General features: G+C 54.5%; 1 protein-coding gene across 1 annotated transcript; it reads left to right on the top strand.

Annotated features, from left to right (window-relative positions):
* Positions 1–12,311: 12,311 nt before the first annotated feature.
* Positions 12,312–17,367, top strand: NR4A2 (nuclear receptor subfamily 4 group A member 2). The gene is made up of 7 exons (XM_062498390.1): positions 12,312–12,342; positions 12,494–13,359; positions 14,142–14,271; positions 14,372–14,535; positions 14,943–15,145; positions 15,542–15,720; positions 15,807–17,367. The coding sequence occupies exons 2-7, from the start codon at positions 12,496–12,498 to the stop codon at positions 16,061–16,063; spliced, it is 1,797 nt and encodes a 598-aa protein (XP_062354374.1). The 5' UTR covers positions 12,312–12,342; positions 12,494–12,495; the 3' UTR covers positions 16,064–17,367.
* The last annotated feature ends 2,568 nt before the right edge of the window (positions 17,368–19,935 follow it).

Below are 19,935 nucleotides of genomic sequence, written 5' to 3'. Positions count from 1 at the left end.
GGGACAGGAGCAGAGGGAACGGCCCCAGGGGAGCTCAGGGGGGACAGCAACAGGAATTTCCCCATGGAAAGGGTGCTCAGGGATTGGAAGTGCCCAGGGACGGTTGGATCCCCATCCCTGGAGTGTCCCAGGAATTCCTGGAGGTGGCACCCAGAGCTCTGGGGACAAGGTGGGCACTGGGCACAGCTGGGACTCCATGGGCTGGGAGAGCTTTTCCAGCCTCAGGGATTCTGTGATTCCGTATGATTCCTTATCTTTTATTGAGCATCCCTGTTCTCCTTCAAAAAACATTCCTGTTAAAGATTAGGAAGGTGAAAGTGACAAATATCAGAGTTAGTCCAAGTACTTAACACTACAAAAATGTGCCACTTACCACAGCATTTTATGTAGTTCATGTATTAGAAAAACAAAAAAAATGACCACAAAATTGTGATTCGCAAAGTTAAAAAACTAAAAAACCTGCCAATGTTACATTTCAAAGAATCAAAGGATCGTTAAGGTTGGAAAAGAGTTTTCAGATAATCGAGTCCAACCATCAACCCACCACCACTCTGGCCACCATCCCGTGGTGTCCTCAGGTGTCATCGTGCTGTCTTTTGAAACATCTTTACCCACTGCCACTGATCAGGGAATAGAGTGAATGCCTTTTAGGAAGTCCTGCGCACAGCTTACACCGGGCTGCAGTGAAGTTCCCACCTCAAGTCCTCCAAATACAAATGGCTTTTTCTCCTGGACCTTTGCATCTTGGACTGTTATTGACTCAGCTCTCTTGCTTGTTGGAATTGAAGAATAAAGCAAAGAAGGCATTCAGCAGCTGCCAATCATGAAGGAGAACTACAGAGTCCACGTGCTCGGCTGGGTTTTATTGTGAGAACAAAGACATCCCCAAAATACAGGTTACAGATGAGCCCACAGTAAACAATTAGGAAAGTTGGAGTTTAAAAAAGGAAATAAAAAGGCAGAAAACATGATTAAAGTACTGAGCTGGGAGATTCATTAGTGTTGCAGACAGATAAGTAAATTAGAGCCCTGAAGAAATTATTTGACTGGCAAATTAATTACACAATATTCCAATGGCTTTCCCAGACAAATTTAGCCCTCGGGAAGCAGGTAGGAGTCTGCCTGACTTAATAAAAGGAGCCTCGACTGGTCTGCAGCTTAATCAGAGATGAAAATTAGCATTTCAGGATTTGAGGCAGATAGGAGGCCTGTGCCAGGCTCGGGAGGCCAGGCTGGAGCACAATTACCCAGGTACCCTGGCAATAAAGCTGTCCAGGCAGCGGGATGCTCCTGCCTGCTCACAGGCCTTAATTCACTGCCCTTCCTGGGAGCCAAGGCAGGAGCTGCTCTGGAAACCCACGTGGAGCCTCATTAGGGCAGATCACTCAACAGGACACTTTAGATTTGCTTGGAGAATGTCTGATTAAAATATTTTACCCTAACTCTTAAAGAGTGCACTACTGTATTATTATTACTATTATTATTATTACCACTATAACTGCTACTACTATTATTGTTACTAGTATTGTTAATGTTATTGTTAATGTTATTATCATATTCCCCTCAATGTTCACTTATTCCCTGAGCCTCATTCTCCCTTTGCAGCTCTCACTCTGTCCCCAGAAAGCAGAAACGCTTGAGGTAAATATTTGTGTTTCAGTTTGTTTGCTTTGTATCACATTTTTAAGGTATGGGTATCAGGAACTCTCTTCCGGACCCAATTTTTTGTTTCTTTTTCCTGGAACAGCTTTGGAAATACATATTTATATCCCGTCACCCGTCACCTTCCACGGCGAGCTCCAGACAACACTCATTATCCAGGCTCTCAGCATTTCGAACATTAAGACCTCAATATCATTGCAGATATTTATAAAACACCTTTCCTGGGTTTCCTGTCCCCCAGATGTGGCAGTGGCTGCGGTGGCCACCCCGAGCCTGGCAGCACTTGCCCACTCAGGCCCCGCTGGACAGCAGTGCAGGGGCTGCAATAAATCCATTTCCATCACCTCTCGTGTGTCAGGAGGGGCCAGGCCTGTGGGATTCCTGCTGCAGGTGTGGGCTCATTTAATCGGGTCCCACTGATATCAAAATTGACTTGGTTTGCCAATGATATCTTGTAGCAGAATGTTGTGAGCTGGAAACGAATATATTTCTTCTTGCTTGTCACATCAATATGGCCTAATTTTGTTGGCTTTTGTATTGAACAATCTGGTGAATGTACAATCCAGTTTTGATTTCTCTCTTTATGATGCCTCTTATTATTAAAGCTCCCTCAACCAAAAAATAATGTATTTTTATTTACTGGTAATATTAATGGGATTCAATTTTTGCCTCAGTTTTAATCTAGTTTTTCAATATTGAAGAACCAGATCCCATTTAATTAAAATTGAATAAAACCCAGTTTTTCCTCCATTCAGTGTGCAGGCTGAACTTAATTCTGTGTAGTTTTATTTAATACTACTCTTCTCAAATCAGTGTTTTTTTACTTGCTGTGCTTCAAGTGTTGCAAGAAAGACTAAATTATTTATTGTGCATGATTAATTGCCTGTTTCTCCATGATTATTCCACTGGCAGGAAAGGGTGAGTGTATATTTTTGTACCACTGGGTGTGTGTCCATCCTACACTTGTGCTGGATTCCAGCTGAGCTTTGCTGGAAGCAAAGAAGTGCTGAGAGAAGGAAAGAAGAGTTAAAGCTTGGAGACCCTTATGGTTGTTGGATGAGGGAATCCCAAAATGGGTTGGTCTGGAAGGGATCTTAGAACCCATCCCATCCCAGTATCCCATCCCAGTATCCCACACCAATATCCCATCCCAGTATCCCATCCCATCCAGGACCTGCCTGGGAGGGGAGCACGTTCCAGACTGAAAGTAAAACTGAGGCTCAGCCCACACTGTACCACCGTGTTTTAAAACTGGTAATTAGAAAAACTGTCCTGACAATTTAGGTAAATCATTTTCAGCTTAGGCCTCTCTTTCTGAAGCACAGGAAATCATTAACTTTTTGAAACTTAACTCGTCCATACTCTGTACTGAAGTCAGGCATTTTAAAAAGGAAAAATGGTATTTTAATAACTGTTCTCATAATTACAAACCCCATTCTCCACACAGTTCTGTTTTCAATTAACAGCTGCATTAATGGGTTTGTTCTCCCTGCCATTTCCCTCTAATGACAGCAGCCATCACAGACATGGAGAGTTTTGCAAATTCCTGACTCTCAGGAGCTGCTTTCTCTTGATTTTACCTCTCTTTCGTGAAGCCCACAGCACGGTGTGAGGTTTTCAGCAGAGCTGACACTGTCACACTGGTGGCTGCACTAACACAGGATGCTGAACCCCAGAAGCCCTCTCAGACCCAGCAGTGCAAGCCCTGACCCATGGCTGCCAAGCCCAGCGCTCAACCACAGCCCTGAGAGGAAGCAGCAGCCACTCCCTGCTCCATGGGCAGATATCGGCAGTCCTCACACGGCCTGGATGCTCTCACAGCTTCAGCTTGTGGCTGTTGCACCCATCATCATCATCATCATCATCATCATCATCATCATCATCATCATCATCGGGACCTTCGAAGGGAAGGAAGGTTCCAGCAGCTCCTGCCCAAAGGAGATTGTATTTTAGAACTTGGGCTGGGGATGACAGAGCACAGGATGGTCTGTGCTGGAAGGGACATTAAAGCTCATCGTGTTCCACCCCTGCCATGGGCAGGGACACATCCCACTGTCCCAAGTTGCTCCAAGCCCCAGTGTCCAGCCTGGCCTGGAACACTTGCAGGGCCTTAGTTCAGAGCATGAATTCAAAACACAGCCAGGCCCCCTCTAGAAATGAATCTCGTATTTTGCAGACCTGGCTGTCCCTGGGGCTGTCCGAGGGAGCAGAGAGATGGAAACCCTCCATCCCTGGGAGCAGCCCTTGCCAGGGACGCGTCCTGCTGAGGGGACACAGCTCGTGTCGGGCACAGTGTGACACAGGGTGCCCAGGGCAGCCACCCACCCATCCAGGACAGCCCAGCACAGCCTGTGACTGCCGGGGGCTCTGCTTGTGCCACCATTCCAGCCCAGAAGCCGGGCAGGGAGGAGGAGGAGGAGGAGGAGGAGGGGGAGGCTGGCGCCGAGGGGCTGGGCTGGCACTCTCCGGAGATGTGCGTGCATGGATCTCCCACTCACCAGTCATGAGCACAACGGCGTTCAGGGATGCTGAGGGAAATGCTCAAAATAGCTCTGCTTCGGCAGGCCTGAAGGCTCACAGCCTCAGTGGAAAATGATTTTGTTAAGCTGTGAGCAAAGGGGAAGGACGGGGCCCCTCCAGCCCCGAGGCAGGGAGGGCAAGGCTCCCGCTGGCCATGCCCTGGGCACCGTTCCCCCCTGGCTGCGGGCACAGAGCCTTGGGATGTGCCTGCTCCAAGGTGAGCGGTCAGGGCTGCCTTCTGCTGGGCTGTGCTCACCCTCCCTGCCTCTGGCAGCCAGGCCATGGCACAGAAAATGGTTTGTGAGGTCTCCAGCAAATGGTTTGGGGCTGGGCTGACAGAAACAGCCTGGGGTGGCTCAGAGGGAGCAGACATTCCTCGGCAATTGTCTCACGTGTGCGAGGCTTTATGGAGCGATGACGCTGCCCTGGTGTCCCCAGGAGCCCCTCTGTGCACAGGCAGCTCTGGCACTGGGGATGTGGCTCCTGATATGAGCCCCCGGTGACCTCACGCTGCTGTGACGAGGCCCCTGTAGTGAGAAATGTAATGAGAAACACCTTGGAGGAAAAACCCCGGGCTTTGCGTCAGCTCTCTCCTGGCTTCTGCTCCGAGCTCGTCATTGACCTCTCAGTGTGTGCAAGGACCTCTGGGCAGCCTTGTCCATCTGGAGATGGGGCCAGCAGCTCCTCCCTCTATGACCAGGCACTGGAAACCTACCCCTTTTCCAGCTTCCCTGGATACTTGTGTTCCTGCGTGGCAGTGCCTTCCAGGGAACATGTTTCTGAGGAGAAGGATCCCTGATATGTTGAGCAAAGCCTTCCCAAACCAAGAAGGGATTTCACTTAAAACAACAAAATACATACTGCTTTATGAAAGCAGTTAATGAAACCAGATTTCTGTGTCTTGTGTCAGTAATTCCCAAAATACAGGACAAACAATGTGCAATTATGCTATTTTTGACTGTCTGTGGCAAAAATACTTCAGTTGAGTATTGTCTTCCAGGGTTTTCCAGAGCTGCAGAACAGCCTGCAGAATCCATAAGACAATTCCCAAAGAAGCAGGGTGGCCAGCGCAGACCCTGGACACCTCTCCCAGCACCGTGGCCAGAGCTGGCCCCAGGACCCCCCTCCTGGTGCTCCCGTGGACATCCACAGGCAGCTCCGTGGCCCCACACACAGAATTCCAGAGGGGGACGGTGCAGTGATGTCCCTGCAATGCCAGGGAGTAGTGGGAATGGTGCAGCTCTGCCAGCCTGTCCCTGCGGAGCTGCTCCTGATTCCTGGTCCTTCCCCAGCCCTCCGGGCACCGAAGGGGTCTGTGCCACTCCTGGGACAGGCTCAGGCTTCTTGTCCTGTTGTTGCAGCCTGGCTGGCATCCTTGTCCGAGAGCAGGAGTTCAGAACTGAAGAGCAGATGAAAAGCTGCAGCAGACTCGGCAGCGTAGTTACTACTTTTGGCATTTCCAAGCCTTTCAGGAAAATGCTGCCAAGTTAAAAACCCGACCGACGCCTGCGTTTGAGCGTGTGTGCGTGGGGGTGAGTCTGGAGATGTGTTTTATGTAAGAAAACTTCACCAGGCACTCGAAATAGTCTGTTTGCTGGAATCAGTTGCATCCAGAGGACTCATGTCTGATATCAAACCCCGCACCCCAGGCAGGGCTGGACCTGTTTGATCCTAAAATCAGGGAATCACATAATCGTTTGGGTTGGAAAAGCTCTCTGAGATCACAGGGTCCAACTGTTCCCCAAGCACTGCTAAGGTCACCACTGACCCATGTCCCCAGGTGCCACATCCACACATGTTTTAAATCCATTCAAGGATGAGGACTCCACCACTGCCCCGGGCAGCTGTGCCAGGACTGGGCAACACTTTCAGAAAAGAAATTTTCCACAATATCCAAAGGGAATTTGCTCTTGAACAGAGCTTGAGGCCTTTCCCTCTCCTCCTGTCCCTGTTCCCTGGGATAAGATCCCAAATCCCCCCCAGCTGTCCCCTCCTGTCAGGGACTTGTGCAGAGCCACAAGGGCCCCGCTGAGCCTCCTTCTGTCCAGGCTGAGCCCCCCAGAACCGGGGCTGGAGCTGTGCAAACTTCCAGCAGGAAGACTCCCTGAACCAGGGTGGTGGTGATGGAACATGGAGGGTGTGTGGCGGGTGGGAAACACCCAACTAACCCCAAACCAACCAACCAAAAAAAAACCCCCAAAAAACAAATAAAAAACCGCTCAAATCAAAACACAAACCACTCCCCAGTCCTCGGCTATGCGGGAGCACTGAGCAGCAGTTGTGGGGGACAGCCCGGAGGGGACAGAGGGACAGCACAGGGGGACAGAGGGACAGCACAGGGGGACAGAGCAGAGGGACAGCACGGAGAGGACAGAGGAGCAGCACAGGGGGACAGAGAGACAGCACGGAGGAGACAGAGGGACAAGCCGGGGCCGCTCCCCGGCGCTGCCGTCACTGACACCGCGGACGGGCACGGACGGGCGGCGGCAGCGGAGAGGGGAGCGACAGAACCGGTACCGGCTCCGGTCCTGGCTCAGGTCCTGGCTCCGGCTCCGGCCGCTCCGCGCCCGCGGAGGAGGCAGGTAGGGACAGGGATTGGGACGGGACGGGACGGGACGGGACGGGACGGGACGGGACGGGACGGGACGGGATGGGATGGGATGGGATGGGATAGGATGGGGATGGGATAGGATGGGGATGGGATGCAGGGAGTCCCAGGACTCGGCCCCGCAGCCAGGTGTGGGCTGGGGGCAGCGTGGCTCCTCCAGCGGTGCCCGCACAGCTGGGTGCAGGCGGGCAGATGTTGGCGGCTGGGCAGGGAGCAGACGGGCTGCAGCGAGCCCCATATGGCCCGTTCAGCCTTTCACCTCGGGGATATCAACCGCGGCCGTCCCGGGAGCACCCGCTCCGTGCAGTCCCGCTCCCCGGCAGAGGAACATCGTGGCTGTGGGACCGAGGACGTGGCCAGCGGAGCCGGACATCAAACACCGTGAGCATCGCTGCCTTCAGGGCCTGGAACGTGCTGCTGTGTGGCCCGTGGTGCTGGCCGGCAGTGACACAGGGAAAACGCGGCTTCCCGGCTTCCATGGAGCCGTCACATGCTGACAAGAGACGCCAGGGGAACAGGCACTGCTGTGTGAACACCTCGTGTCAGCCTCACCGCCTGCTCCACTGAGCTTCAGGAGTGGATCCAGAGCAGGGGAAAAAGGGAGAATAAACCTCCATTTGATGTTTTAGGGAAATCTAAGGGGAATGATGGAGTGCTTGTGACATGGCCCATTCACATCCAAGTCTGGCAGGGAGACCCCCACGCTCTGACTTCCCATCAGGACATCCACCTTCACCAGGTCATCCACATGGACACAGCCCCGGAGTCTGTCAGAGCTGCTCGTGTGCCATGGGAGGGTGGATGGTCTCGTGGAACACATGTGTGATCTGGGACACGTGTGTGTGCTCTGGATGTGATTGCCCATCCTGGAGCTGCCCGTGTGGCTGGAGGGGAGCTGGGTGCAGCTGATCCACAGCGTGACTTTTCCCATCAGCACCTCTCTGCCAGTCTGGAACTTTTGGTCTATGGAAGAGGCAACGAAACCCTGTTTGAGATACCCCACAAACAGAGCCCTGCCGTGCCGTGCTGTGCCCGCTGAGGTCTGCCAGGAGGGAGCTGATGGCCTGGGGCACGGCCCTGACCCTGCCTGGCCAGACTGGCTGCTGCCCACGGGCTGGCCACCCTGCTGCCAGTGCACCCCAAGGGCTGCCAGCGTGCCCCAGAGGTTGCTAGTGCACCCAAGAGCTCACAGAGCTCCCCGAGTGCTCACAGTGCTCCCCAAATGCTCACAGTGCACCCCAAGAGCTGCCACGCTGCCAGTGGAGCCCTCCCAAGCTGCCTCAGCAGTGAGAGGATGAAAACCTCCCCACGGTGCTGGAGATCCCGCTGCACTTTTCCTACAGGACAGGAACAGCCCCAGCAGCCGCTCAAGTGTTCCTGGGCCTCATCCTAAACAAGAACTGACTTCCCTTCCTCGGCACTTGGCTGCACTCACAGCCAGGACTGACACGGATTTTGGGTTTTTTTGGGAAATGGCAGCAGCAGATGCACTTCCACTCATGGCTGGGTTGCAGAGCACAGCCTGTGGGACCAGCTGGGCTGGCCTGACCCTGCAGGAGCTGTGTGCTGGAATTCCTCACTCGTGGTGTCTGGAGCCTGCCAGGAAGATGGGCTTGCTCTTTTGGGCTTCCCAATATGGGCAGTGCATCCCAGAAGTGCTTGTGGTCCTGCCCACCCACCCCATTTCCCAGTTTTGGGGAAGTTGCCCAGAGCTGTGGGTTCGGGTGCTGCTGTGCTACAGGAGCTCATCCTGTCCCCACTGCCACCTCGCTTCCAGGGGACAGCACAGGGACACAGAGCCCTCCACGATCAGCACTTTGGGGGAAGAGCTGGCTGTAATTAAACGCGTTCTTTGTGCTCCTGCCTCCGGATACCCAAACTCAGCATATCCCCATGTCTGGAATTGTGTTTGCAGTTATTTAATTTGGAGTTCTTTTTTAAAAGCATGGAGTCTGGAATGTTTGTTCTCCGCTTTTTTTCACATCATTACTCTGATACTGCTTGATTAGCTCCCTCCCCAGTCATGATTGGTAATTAAAATAGGCATTAAAATTAGTCACTTAGCAATTTTGCTGTTCAATTGGCAATTAAATTACTTAATTGCAATTAAAGTCCTAATTTTAATTGGCAAAATGATAGATGTAGATTTAAGATAATATGTATAAATACTTTAATAAGTGTCTATATAAGGATTACTTAATTACTCAACTTCAAGTTTATGCTGTTAACTTTAGAACTTTTAAGTGAGTAATGAAATTTATATTACATCTATTCTAAGGATATGGTAATTAGATGTTTCACTTAGCCCTAGAAGGGCCCTGGCTGGATGTTGGTGTGGCTGGGCTGGAGGCTGGACGAGGTTTTGGGATGTGGCTGATGCTGGGGATGCAGCTGAGGACAGCTGGACTTGCTCCTCCTTTGGGTGAACCCCACTGATGCTTTGGGTTTTAGATTTTATCTTTTTTAGAATCTCTGCTGCTCGGTGTGTAACTCTGAAAGTTCATGTTGGGTGTTGATGAGTTCTCTTCACAGTGGAGTTGGACAAAACAATTCCATCCCAGCTGGAGAATCAGGGACAGCTGGTACCCAAAAATTATCAACAACAGCGAGGGAAAGGGGGCAAGGCAGGGGCTGAGAGTTCATAGCCTGGGGCTGTGGTTGGATAATTGACTCCAAGATGCAGATGAACCAAAACTTACAAAAGTGTAAAACTCGTGACCAGGATTTGATTTGTGTGCAGCCCCAGCCAGGTCCTTGAACTGCCCAAGGTGGATCCCTTCAATAAATTCGTATTTTGTTCCTTTTGCTCTGTCTGGTCTCTGCTCCAGCTCAGCCTTTCCAGACAAACTCCATGGGGACAACCCCAGCAATGGCATTCTGGACACGCCCGTGGTGTCCCACCCTCGGGACGCTCCTCCACGTCTCACGCTGCTGGGGATCCCAGGAGCAGCTCTGTAGGATCAGGAGCGCTCGGCGTGGGGACGCTCTGGGCTCTGCGAGCAGTTTGGGCGCTCCCAGCGGGGCAGGGCCGGCTGCAGGCTGGGCTTTGGGGGGCGCTGGGGATTTATCCCGGCCTGGGAGCTCCGTCCCACAGAACGGACATCCCGGGACAGGCCCTGGAGCTGTCCCCTGTCCACCCCACCGTGGCCGTGGCCGTGTCCCCTCCCTCCCTCTGCGCTCCTCATCTTCAGCCCCATCACCGCTGGACACCGCTGGGAGCCCAGATCCCGGCTTTTAATTAACACGGCACCTTGAACTGCACTGCCCCAGCTCTGCTCTGTGTCCCTTCCCCAGTCACACCGACATGGGCCTGGGCTGGGAATGATGGAAACTCTGGGGAGAGATAAAATTAAATAAAATAATAATAATAATAATAATAATAATAATAAAACCCCCACACCCCAATGTGCATTTTAATAAATAAACATCAGCCTTAACTTAACTAAATAAGTCAATAAAAATCAGCCATTTAATAAAACAAATTAATAAACATCGGCCATTTAAATAAATAAATAAATAAATAAAGGAGATTTAAATAAGTAAAGCTGAAATACATAAAAAAAGAAAACTTCATAAATTAAACAAGAAAAAGCCAAATGAAACAATAAATAAAGCACAGGAAATAATGAATCAAGATAAGCAATGAAATAAAAACAAATAAAAAATAATAAAATAGAAAATAATAAAACTAATGAGAAATAAAAATTAAACATAAATAACTCAAATTAAAAATACTGCAATAAATAAATCCTAAAAATTAAAATCAATAAAACATATAAAGTTAAAATTAAAAAAAAAAAAAAAGAAGTCTGGCTCTGTTCTAATCCCAGCTCTGTTCTAGTCACAGTTTTAGTCCCAGCTCTGTCCCAGTCCCGGCTCTGTTCTAGTCCCAGCTCTCTTCTAATCCCAGCTCAATTCTGGCTCAATCCTGGCTCTGTCCCTAATCCTAGCTCTGTCCTAATCCCAGTTTTGTCCCTAATCTTGTTTCTGTTCTAATCCCGGTTCTTTCACTAATCCCAGCTCTCTGTCCCTAATCCCGGTTCTGTCCCTAATATCAGTTCTGCCCCTAATCCCAGTTGTGTCCCTAATCCTTGCTCTCTGTCCCTAATCCCGGTTTTGTCCCTAATCCAGCTCTCTCCGTAATCCCGTCTTTCTCCCTAATCCCAGTTCTCTCTCCCTAATCCCGGCTCTCTCCCTAATCCCGGTTCTCTCTCCCTAATCCCGGTTTCTGTCCCTAATCCCGAGCTCACGGCCGCGCGCTATTCCGGTGTTCACGTCACGGTGACGCGAGGGGGGCGGGGCGGCACCGCCCTTTATGCAAATGAGGTCACGCCCCCTCCCCGCGCGTGGCCGGGGCGCGTCCCCCCCCGCGTGACGTCAGCACTCGGAAACGTCCCAAAAGGGCGCGCGGGGAGGGGGCGTGCCCGGGGCGGGCCCACGGCGGCGCTGATTGGCCGGCGTTGCTGACGCGCGGTGACGCGCGGGGGCTCGCGGCGCACGTTGGTCGGCGGCGGCCGCGGCCACATAAACAAAGGCACATTGCGGGCGGGCACAGTCCGGCCGCCGCCGCCGCCGCCGCTCCGCCCGCTCTTGGATGCGCGCCCCGCGCCGCGCTCCGCTCCCCGGTGAGTGCCCGGCCGGTCCCGCCTCCCGCGCCCCCCTCCCGATGCGGGGTCCCGCGCGCGAGGCGCGGGATGCGCCGCCGTCCCGTCCCTTCCCGTCCCGTCCCGTCCCGTCCCGTCCCGTCCCACCTGCTGGCGGGTCCCGCTCGGGCTCCCCGGACGGGACGGGTCGCGCTGCCCGAGATCGAGTGTCACCCGCCGAGCCGGGTCCGCCCAGGCTGGCTGTCACCCGCGCCCCGCTCCGGCACCGGCACCGCCTCGCCCGCTCTCCCGGGAGACGCGCCGCGGCTTCCCGAAAGGCGTGGAGAAGGGAATCGTGGCAGACGGTGCCGGTGACAGCCCGCCCGCGGGGAGCCTCCTGCCCGCTTATCGAGACAATATCCCCAGCCGAACCCAAACGTGCTCCGGCACCGCTCCCGCAGCCCGTGGGGTCCGCAGGCGGCGTCACCCAGAGCCGGGCACCGCGCCGCCGCCTCCGTGTGTCTGTCCCTCCACCGGCGCGTCCGTGTGTCGCTTCCCCGCCTGGGCTGCCTGACCGGCGGGTCCGTGCGTCTGTCCCCGCACCAGCGGGTTTGCGTGTCAGTCCCCCGCCCCTGCTCCCCGATCGGCGGGTCCGTGTGTCCGTCCGCTCCCCGATCGGCGGGTCCGTGTGTCCGTCCCCGCACCAGCGGGTTTGCGTGTCAGTCCCCCGTCCCTGATCCCCGATCGGCGGGTCCGTGTGTCGGTGTGTCCGTCCGCTCCCCGATCGGCGGGTTCCGTGTGTCGGTGTGTCCGTCCGCTCACCGGCGGGTCCGTGTGTCTCCCGCAGCCGTCGCGCCGGGCAGGCTGGAGCCGCCGCCGCGCTCTGAACCCGCGGACACCTCGCTCCCCGCCGCGCTCCGACGCTGTCCGCCCTCGGCTGCCCCGAAAACGCCGCTCCCTCGGCTGAAGGTTGGTGCGCTCCGTCCCCGCGGCTCCGCGGCCCCGGCAGCCCCGGCGGGGCAGGGGGGTCCCGGCGCTCGGCCCCGCAGCCGCCGGTGTGCGGCGCGGGGCGGTGCGGGGCAGCGCGGGCCGAGTCTACCTGACGCTGTTTCGTTTGCAGCCATGCCCTGTGTTCAGGCTCAGTATGGGTCCTCGCCTCAAGGAGCCAGCCCGGCCTCCCAGAGCTACAGCTACCACTCCTCGGGAGAATACAGCTCCGATTTCCTAACTCCGGAGTTTGTCAAGTTTAGCATGGACCTCACCAACACTGAAATCACTGCCACCACTTCTCTCCCCAGCTTCAGTACCTTTATGGACAACTACAACACGAGCTACGACGTGAAGCCCCCCTGCTTGTACCAAATGCCCCTGTCCGGACAGCAGTCCTCCATTAAGGTGGAAGACATTCAGATGCACGGCTACCAGCAGCACGGCCACCTGCCCCCCCAGTCCGAGGAGATGATGTCCCACTCGGGCTCCGTCTACTACAAGCCCTCGTCGCCCCCGACCCCCTCCACGCCCGGCTTCCAGGTGCAGCACGGCCCCGTGTGGGACGACCCCGGCTCCCTGCACAACTTCCACCCCAACTACGTGGCCACCACGCACATGATCGAGCAGCGCAAAACGCCCGTGTCCCGCCTGTCCCTGTTCTCCTTCAAGCAGTCTCCCCCCGGCACCCCCGTGTCCAGCTGCCAGATGCGCTTCGAGGGTCCCCTGCACGTTCCCATGAACCCCGAGCCCTCCGGGCCGCACCACGGCGTGGACGGGCAGCCCTTCGCCGTGCCCAACCCCATCCGCAAGCAGCCCTCCATGGCCTTCCCCGGGCTGCAGCTGGGCCACGCTCCGCAGCTGCTGGACGGCCAGGTGCCCTCGCCGCCCTCTCGGGGGTCCCCGTCCAACGAGGGGCTGTGCGCCGTGTGCGGGGACAACGCGGCCTGCCAGCACTACGGGGTGCGCACCTGCGAGGGCTGCAAGGGATTCTTCAAGGTGAGCGGGGCGAGGGGCGGCGGGCAGGGGGCGGGAAGGCAGCGGGGGGACCGCAGATGGAAATCGGTTAGGACAGAGAACCGCGCCTGAGCTAACCGTGTGGAACAGAATTCCCTGTGGTAAAATTAAGTGATCTCTTTATTTCACCATCCTGATTGAATAATCTTATCATTTTAAATAGAGAAGGTCTCCAAGGAATGTAAATAATATGAATGCCCACGGATTTGTATTTACCGAGCGTCTCTTTCCCTCCTCTTGGCATATAAAACACGGCTAGGAGCTGCGAGGTTAGCTTGGATGTTAACGCTGTCAATTTTCTCCTGTTAAATGCCCTGGGAAAAAGGAAAAAAAATAAAGGGGGGGGGTAAGGAAAAGGAAATAAAAGGGAAACTAAATTAAAGGGAAAAGGAAATAAAGAGGGAAAAGGGAAAAGGAAGTCAAGGGAAAAGAAAACAAATCTTTGAAGGTAGAAGAAGAAAAGGGAAAATGAAATAATAGAAAAGAAAAATTTAAAAGGGAGAAGAGATTAAAGGGGGAAAAAAGGAAAGGGATATAAAGGGGAAAAAAGAGAAGTCAAGGGAAAATAAAAGGGTGGAGGGAATGAAACCGGGAACAGAAAACAGGGGAAAGGGAAGAAAACAAAGGGGAAAACCCGGAAAATAAATAAGGGGGGGGGGGGGGGAGAGGGGGTAAAGGGAAAGGAAAATCAAGGGGAAAAGAAGATGCAGGCGGGCGCGGTGCGGGGCCGGCGCTGACCCGGTGCTGTCGCTGCCGGCCCGCAGCGCACGGTGCAGAAGAACGCCAAGTACGTGTGCCTGGCCAACAAGAACTGCCCCGTGGACAAGCGCCGCCGCAACCGCTGCCAGTACTGCCGCTTCCAGAAGTGCCTGGCCGTCGGCATGGTCAAGGAGGGTGAGTGTCCGTCCGTGTGTCCGTCCGTGTGTCCGTCCGTGTGTCCGTCCGTGTGTCCGGGCGCGCCCCGCGGCGCCGGGCTGACCGCTCTCTCTTGCAGTGGTGCGCACAGACAGCCTAAAAGGCCGGCGGGGCCGCTTGCCGTCCAAACCGAAGAGCCCCCAGGAGCCCTCTCCCCCCTCTCCCCCGGTGAGTCTGATCAGTGCGCTGGTGAGAGCCCATGTCGACTCCAACCCGGCTATGACCAGCCTGGACTATTCCCGGGTAAGCGGCACCGAGCTCGCGGAGGGTCCCCGCGGCCGCTGCTGGGGGGAGAGGCGAGGCCGGGGCCGGGGGCTCGGCCCAGCCCTGCCCGCCTGCCCGGGGCTCGGCTCGGCTCGGCTCGGCTCTGCCGGGACCGGGGGCTCGGCTCGGCTCGGCTCTGCCGGGACCGGGGGCTCGGCTCGGCTCGGCTCGGCCCCGCCGGCGCCGCCCCGGGATCGGGCCCCCCGCGCACGGAGAGCGCCGTTCCTAATCGAATTAATTGCCCCGGAACATCTAATTTCCTCACCGGTCAGAGAGAGCTTTAATTGTTATCCCAGCCCGCTCCCCGGCCAGGGACGGGGTGAGCAATTTCACGGGTTATAGACTTTAGAGAACCTCATTAAGTGCTTTTTAAAATGAATTTCCAGTTCCAGGCTAACCCCGACTACCAGCTGAGCGGTGACGACACCCAGCACATCCAGCAGTTCTACGATCTCCTGACCGGCTCCATGGAGATCATCCGAGGGTGGGCGGAAAAAATCCCCGGCTTCACTGACCTGCCCAAAACGGACCAGGACCTGCTCTTCGAGTCTGCCTTCCTGGAGCTGTTCGTGCTGCGGCTGGCATACAGGTGAGCGGGGTCGGGGCGGGGAATCAGACCCCTTCAAGGTCCACTGCTCTGCATTTTATTAACTCCTCGGTAATTAGGTGCCTCTTAAATCCTTCCTTTATTGCTCCTCAAGTAATTAGTTGTTTAGATTTTCTCCCCCATCCTCTCCTTTCTTATTTTTTTTATTTCTTTCTTGTTCTCTCTTGTTCCTTTTTTTCTCTTTCATTCCCTCTTCTTGTTTTATCTTCCTCTCCCTCCCCATCTTTCTCGCTTTCTTCCTTTTGCTCATTCTCTCTTTCGTCTTCCTTTTTTCTTTTGCCTCTGTCTTTCTTTTCCTCCGTTTTCTCTTTCTATCTAATTTTCCTCCCTCTCTCATTCATCCATCAGTTCATTTTGGGGTTGTCCCCTTCCTTCCAGGTCCAACCCCGTGGAGGGGAAGCTGATCTTCTGCAACGGGGTGGTCCTGCACCGGTTGCAGTGCATCCGTGGCTTTGGGGAGTGGATCGATTCCATCGTGGAATTTTCCTCCAACTTGCAAAACATGAACATTGACATCTCTGCCTTCTCTTGCATCGCTGCCCTGGCCATGGTGACAGGTCAGTGTCCCCCCTTCCCGCTCCTGCTCCCCTGCCCGCCTCTCTCCGTGGCAGACCCGTAACATCCTGCACCCTTCTCTTTGCAGAGAGGCACGGGCTTAAGGAACCCAAGAGGGTGGAAGAGCTTCAGAACAAGATTGTAAATTGTCTCAAAGACCATGTGACTTTCAATAACGGGGGGCTGAATCGCCCCAACTATTTGTCCAAACTCTTGGGGAAGCTCCCCGAACTCCGCACGCTTTGCACACAGGGGCTGCAGCGCATTTTCTACCTGAAACTGGAAGACTTGGTGCCACCACCAGCAATAATTGACAAACTTTTTCTGGACACTTTACCTTTCTAAGACTCTTCCCGTGTGCTTCCACTGACCCGAGGAGAAGCTCCACCTGCCTGAAGGGGAGCTGGTCTGGGCCCCGAGCAGCACCCCTGGGTGCCAGCTCCCACCCAGCCAGCGTTGCAAACTCCCGCAGGCAGAACGCGATGGGCATTTTGGCTCTGGGGCATCATGGATGCAGCTCACGGACTACACAAATACCATGGTATAAACTTTTTATTATCGGCTTCTAAATGAATTTATTTTAAGGACTTCTGGTGCGAAAGACAAGCCAGTCTGGCAAGGCCGGGCGCGCGGCTCAGACTCTCGCGGTGACAAAACCGAGCGTTGAGGTGACCCGCTCCTAGTCTCACCCTCCTAAAGACTAAAGTTTTCTGCTGTAAAAGAGAGCTGTAACATACCCAAACCCCAAACGTTGCGTGGGTGTTGTGGCATTAATGAAGGCGAAGGCTTGTAAATTTATCAGATGCTGTTTGGCTTAAAAAAAAAAAAAAAAAAGTTCTTCTGTGCCTATTTATGATGAAACATGGAAAACAATTCTTAAAAAAAATCAAAAAGTCAAAAAGAAAAGCTAAATGTGTTTGGGAAGAAAAAATAATTTGAAAAAAAGGAGAATTAAGAAAAAAAAAAAAAAAGAAACCCCAATCTGTCCATACCAGGGAAGCATGATGATTCCAGGGTGACAATGTTATAGGCACTTGCTATTTCAGTAATGTCTATATTCTATAAATAGTATTTCAGACACTATGTAGTCTGGTAGCTTTTATAAAGACTGGTAGTTATCTAAGCTTCAAACATTTTCTCAATTGTAAAATAGGTGGGCACAAGTGTTACCCCCCGGAATTCCCCCCCAAAGGGACACATAGTGTTTGTAAACACCGCCCGACACCCCTTGTTTGTAAGTGTTGTATGTACTGTTGATGTTGATTAAAGAAGAAGTTTATATCTTGATTATTTTGTTGTCTGAAGCTAAACAGATCTTGCATGCAGCAGCTTTTGACTGTTTCCAGAGTGCTTATACTATACATAACTCCCTGGAAATTACTGAGCACTTTGAATTTTTGGTTTGTTTTGTTCCGTTTGTTTTTTTTTAACGTCTAAAAATTGTCGGTTAATATATTATTTTATGTTCGAGTAATATTTTTAATATTGCCATATTCTGTAGTATTTTTCTTTGTATACCCCGGTTTGGCACACGGGAAAGTCGCTGCCTTTTTTTAATATGGTGTACGACAGTTAGAAACGCGGATTATTATTATTATAATTATTATTATTATTTTTTCTCCCGAGAACTCTTTCTTTGAGAAAGACAATTTTAATGTTTACAACAATAAAACATGTAAACGAATCGAATTTCGTCTCCTTTCTGCCGAAGTGCGAAGCTCCTCCGCCGGCCCCCGCCGCACCCAGGGGACAAAAGCCTCTGCCCGTGCGGCGATCCCGGAGCGGCGATCCCGGGGCCGCTCCCGTTCGGTGCCGCCGGCTCCGCGGGAGGAAGAGGAGGAAAACCCGCGGCTCGGAGGTTGGTCCCTTCTCGGCTTTTGCCACGCTCGGTCCCCGCCGCATCCAGACCCCGCATCAGGACCCCGCGTCCCGCGCCATCCGTCCCCCCCTCCATCCGTCCATCTCTCCGCGCCGGCGTTTGCTCAAGCGCATCCCTTCGTCGGGGGGGGCTAATTCATCAGGAAAACCTCTTTAATGGAGGAATTGAATTCCCAAACCCGCTCCCGCGGCGGCGGAGGGGCTCGGGGGCAGGACGAGCAGAGCGGGGATCGGGGTGCGGGGAGCGCTGCACCCAAAGCCCCGGGGTCCTGCCCAGCGGCAGGTCGGGACCGGGGACCGGCACCGGCACCGCGCTCGGGACACCGGGGACCGGCACCAAGCTCAGGCACCGGCACCACCGCTCTCCGAGCCCCGCGGCTCCCGGGACCGGGCTGCACTCCTCGGGGTCCCGCGCGTGGAGAGGGAGGAGGAACCCAAATTCCTCTGGTTCGTCCGTGGGAGGGTGCGGGAGGCCACGGCCGGGATCGGTTTTGCTCCTCTGCGCCAAGCGTCCTGCGATGGCCAAAAACCCACGGACACGGGTGAGGGGCAGCCTCTCCCCGCAGCTGCGGGCAGCATCCCGGTGCCGCATCCCGGTCCCGGTGCCGCACCCCTGGCCCGGTGCCGCACCCCTGGCCCGGTGCCGCACCCCTGGCCCGGTGCCTCATCCCTGGCCCGGTGCCGCATCCCCGGCCCGCGGTGCCGGGGGTCTGCGATCCGCGGCTCTGCAGCTCCCGGTGCGGGCGAGCCCCGAGCGGCCGGTTTGCCGGGGAAGGGGCTTTGCGGCTCGGTCAGGCGAAAAATTCCTGCGATAAAGAGTTGCAAGAAGGAATAAAAGTCGGTGCCGTCACAGTCGGGGATTGTGGGGGGCAAGGAGCGGGGCTGGGGTAGAGGCGGGTGCTGCCTAATTCATCCTGAGCGGGGTCTTGAGCCTGGGATTACCACGAGCAGGGGCTGGAGCAGTTGTGGCTTTAACCTCAACAGTGCATATGGAATACAGATATCTCCTAAATGTATAGAGAGAATACAGACATTCCCTAAACACGCATAAGTAAATAGAGAAGTGTAGATGCCTACGCTATAGAAGGGGCTTAAAATGCAAAAGAAAGACAAAAACTTGTTTACAGAAAGAATTCAACGACTCGATCCCCCTCTAAATATCCCCAGCTGCTCGCAATTCCTTCCAGAAATCAGCTGCTTCCACCACTTTCAGCGGCGTCTCTCGCAGCAACTTTTCTAACGGGTTTAACCCTCTGTACCTGGGCAAAGCATAATTTATCCTTCCCAGGCTGCCCTTTCACAGCTGCCTCGGCTTTTCCCCCGCTCGCCTCCTCTTCCCGCAGGTCCCCCCAGCTCCGCGGCCCCGGGTGCGCTCCTGCCCCGGCCGAGGCTCGCTGGGCGGGTGCGCGCAGGAGCCGAGCCCGGAGCCCGGGCTGGAGGAGCCCAGGTTGGAGGAGCTGCCCGGGCTGGAGGAGCCCAGGTTGGAGGAGCTGCCCGGGCTGGAGGAGCCCAGGTTGGAGGAGCTGCCCGGCCGGACACGGGCACGGAGGTGGGCTCGGGCGGGGAGCGCTGCCAGGGGCTCGGGGCTGGTTCAGAGGGCAGCGCTGCCGGAGCCTCTGCGCTCCCTGGTCTCCCGCTCGCCGTGTTCTGCACGCTCTAGCAAGGCAGGAAAGCGAGGGAACGGGAGGAAATGGTGAGAGCTCTATAGACATTGAGAAAAATGTTCAGAGCGGGAGCTCAAGGCAGAATGTGGAGCTGAAGGAATAATTTTTAACTGGTGGTATCAATGGGAGGATTTATTAAAAGATTTCACTTCTCCAGGCTTGCAATATTCCCGATCAATAGCTATCTTAATTATTTTAGCTGTGTGCTGCTGCTGGAATTTGTTACTGCTCGTTCTGCTGGGCTCATGTGAGGAGCAAGCCAGACCCATCCTGGTTTGTTCCCTCGCAATTTCAGCTTTTGTAGCTCCTTACCAACCCACTGGGCTGATTGGAACCCAACTTTTTGTTCTGTCCATGCAGCTGCACTGTTTTCCGTGCAGTTCCTCCTGTGGTACCCCGAGGTGTGAGAATGGAGCTGTGTGCTTTGTCTGGAAGTCACATCCCAGAGCAGCCCAAGCAGGGCAGGGTCTCTGCTCCTCTCCAGAGCTGGGCACCTTTTCCTCCTGCGTGGGTGAATGAGGAGGTTACGCCAAGGCACAATTTCCCCAAACAGGCCAAGATTTCCCAACCTGACAAAGGGCCTGGGGGTGGATTCAGGCCGGCTGTTCGCGGCTCCCCCTGCCCATGGTGTTCCAATGCTGACATTTAATTCCGTTTTCCGGAGGGTCTGGGCGG

Source organism: Cinclus cinclus, chromosome 9 (genome assembly GCF_963662255.1).
Source record: "Cinclus cinclus chromosome 9, bCinCin1.1, whole genome shotgun sequence".
Lineage (NCBI taxonomy): Eukaryota > Metazoa > Chordata > Aves > Passeriformes > Cinclidae > Cinclus > Cinclus cinclus.
This window is presented reverse-complemented; position numbering and strand designations above follow the sequence as displayed.

Excerpts from the sequence above, each read along its gene's own strand:
- NR4A2 (XM_062498390.1), top strand. The coding sequence starts at position 12,496 with ATGCCCTGTGTTCAGGCTCAGTATGGGTCCTCGCCTCAAGGAGCCAGC. Across the intron at positions 13,360-14,141 it reads GCTGCAAGGGATTCTTCAAG|CGCACGGTGCAGAAGAACGC; the intron begins GTGAGCGGGGCG and ends GCCGGCCCGCAG. Across the intron at positions 15,721-15,806 it reads TGCCCTGGCCATGGTGACAG|AGAGGCACGGGCTTAAGGAA; the intron begins GTCAGTGTCCCC and ends TTCTCTTTGCAG.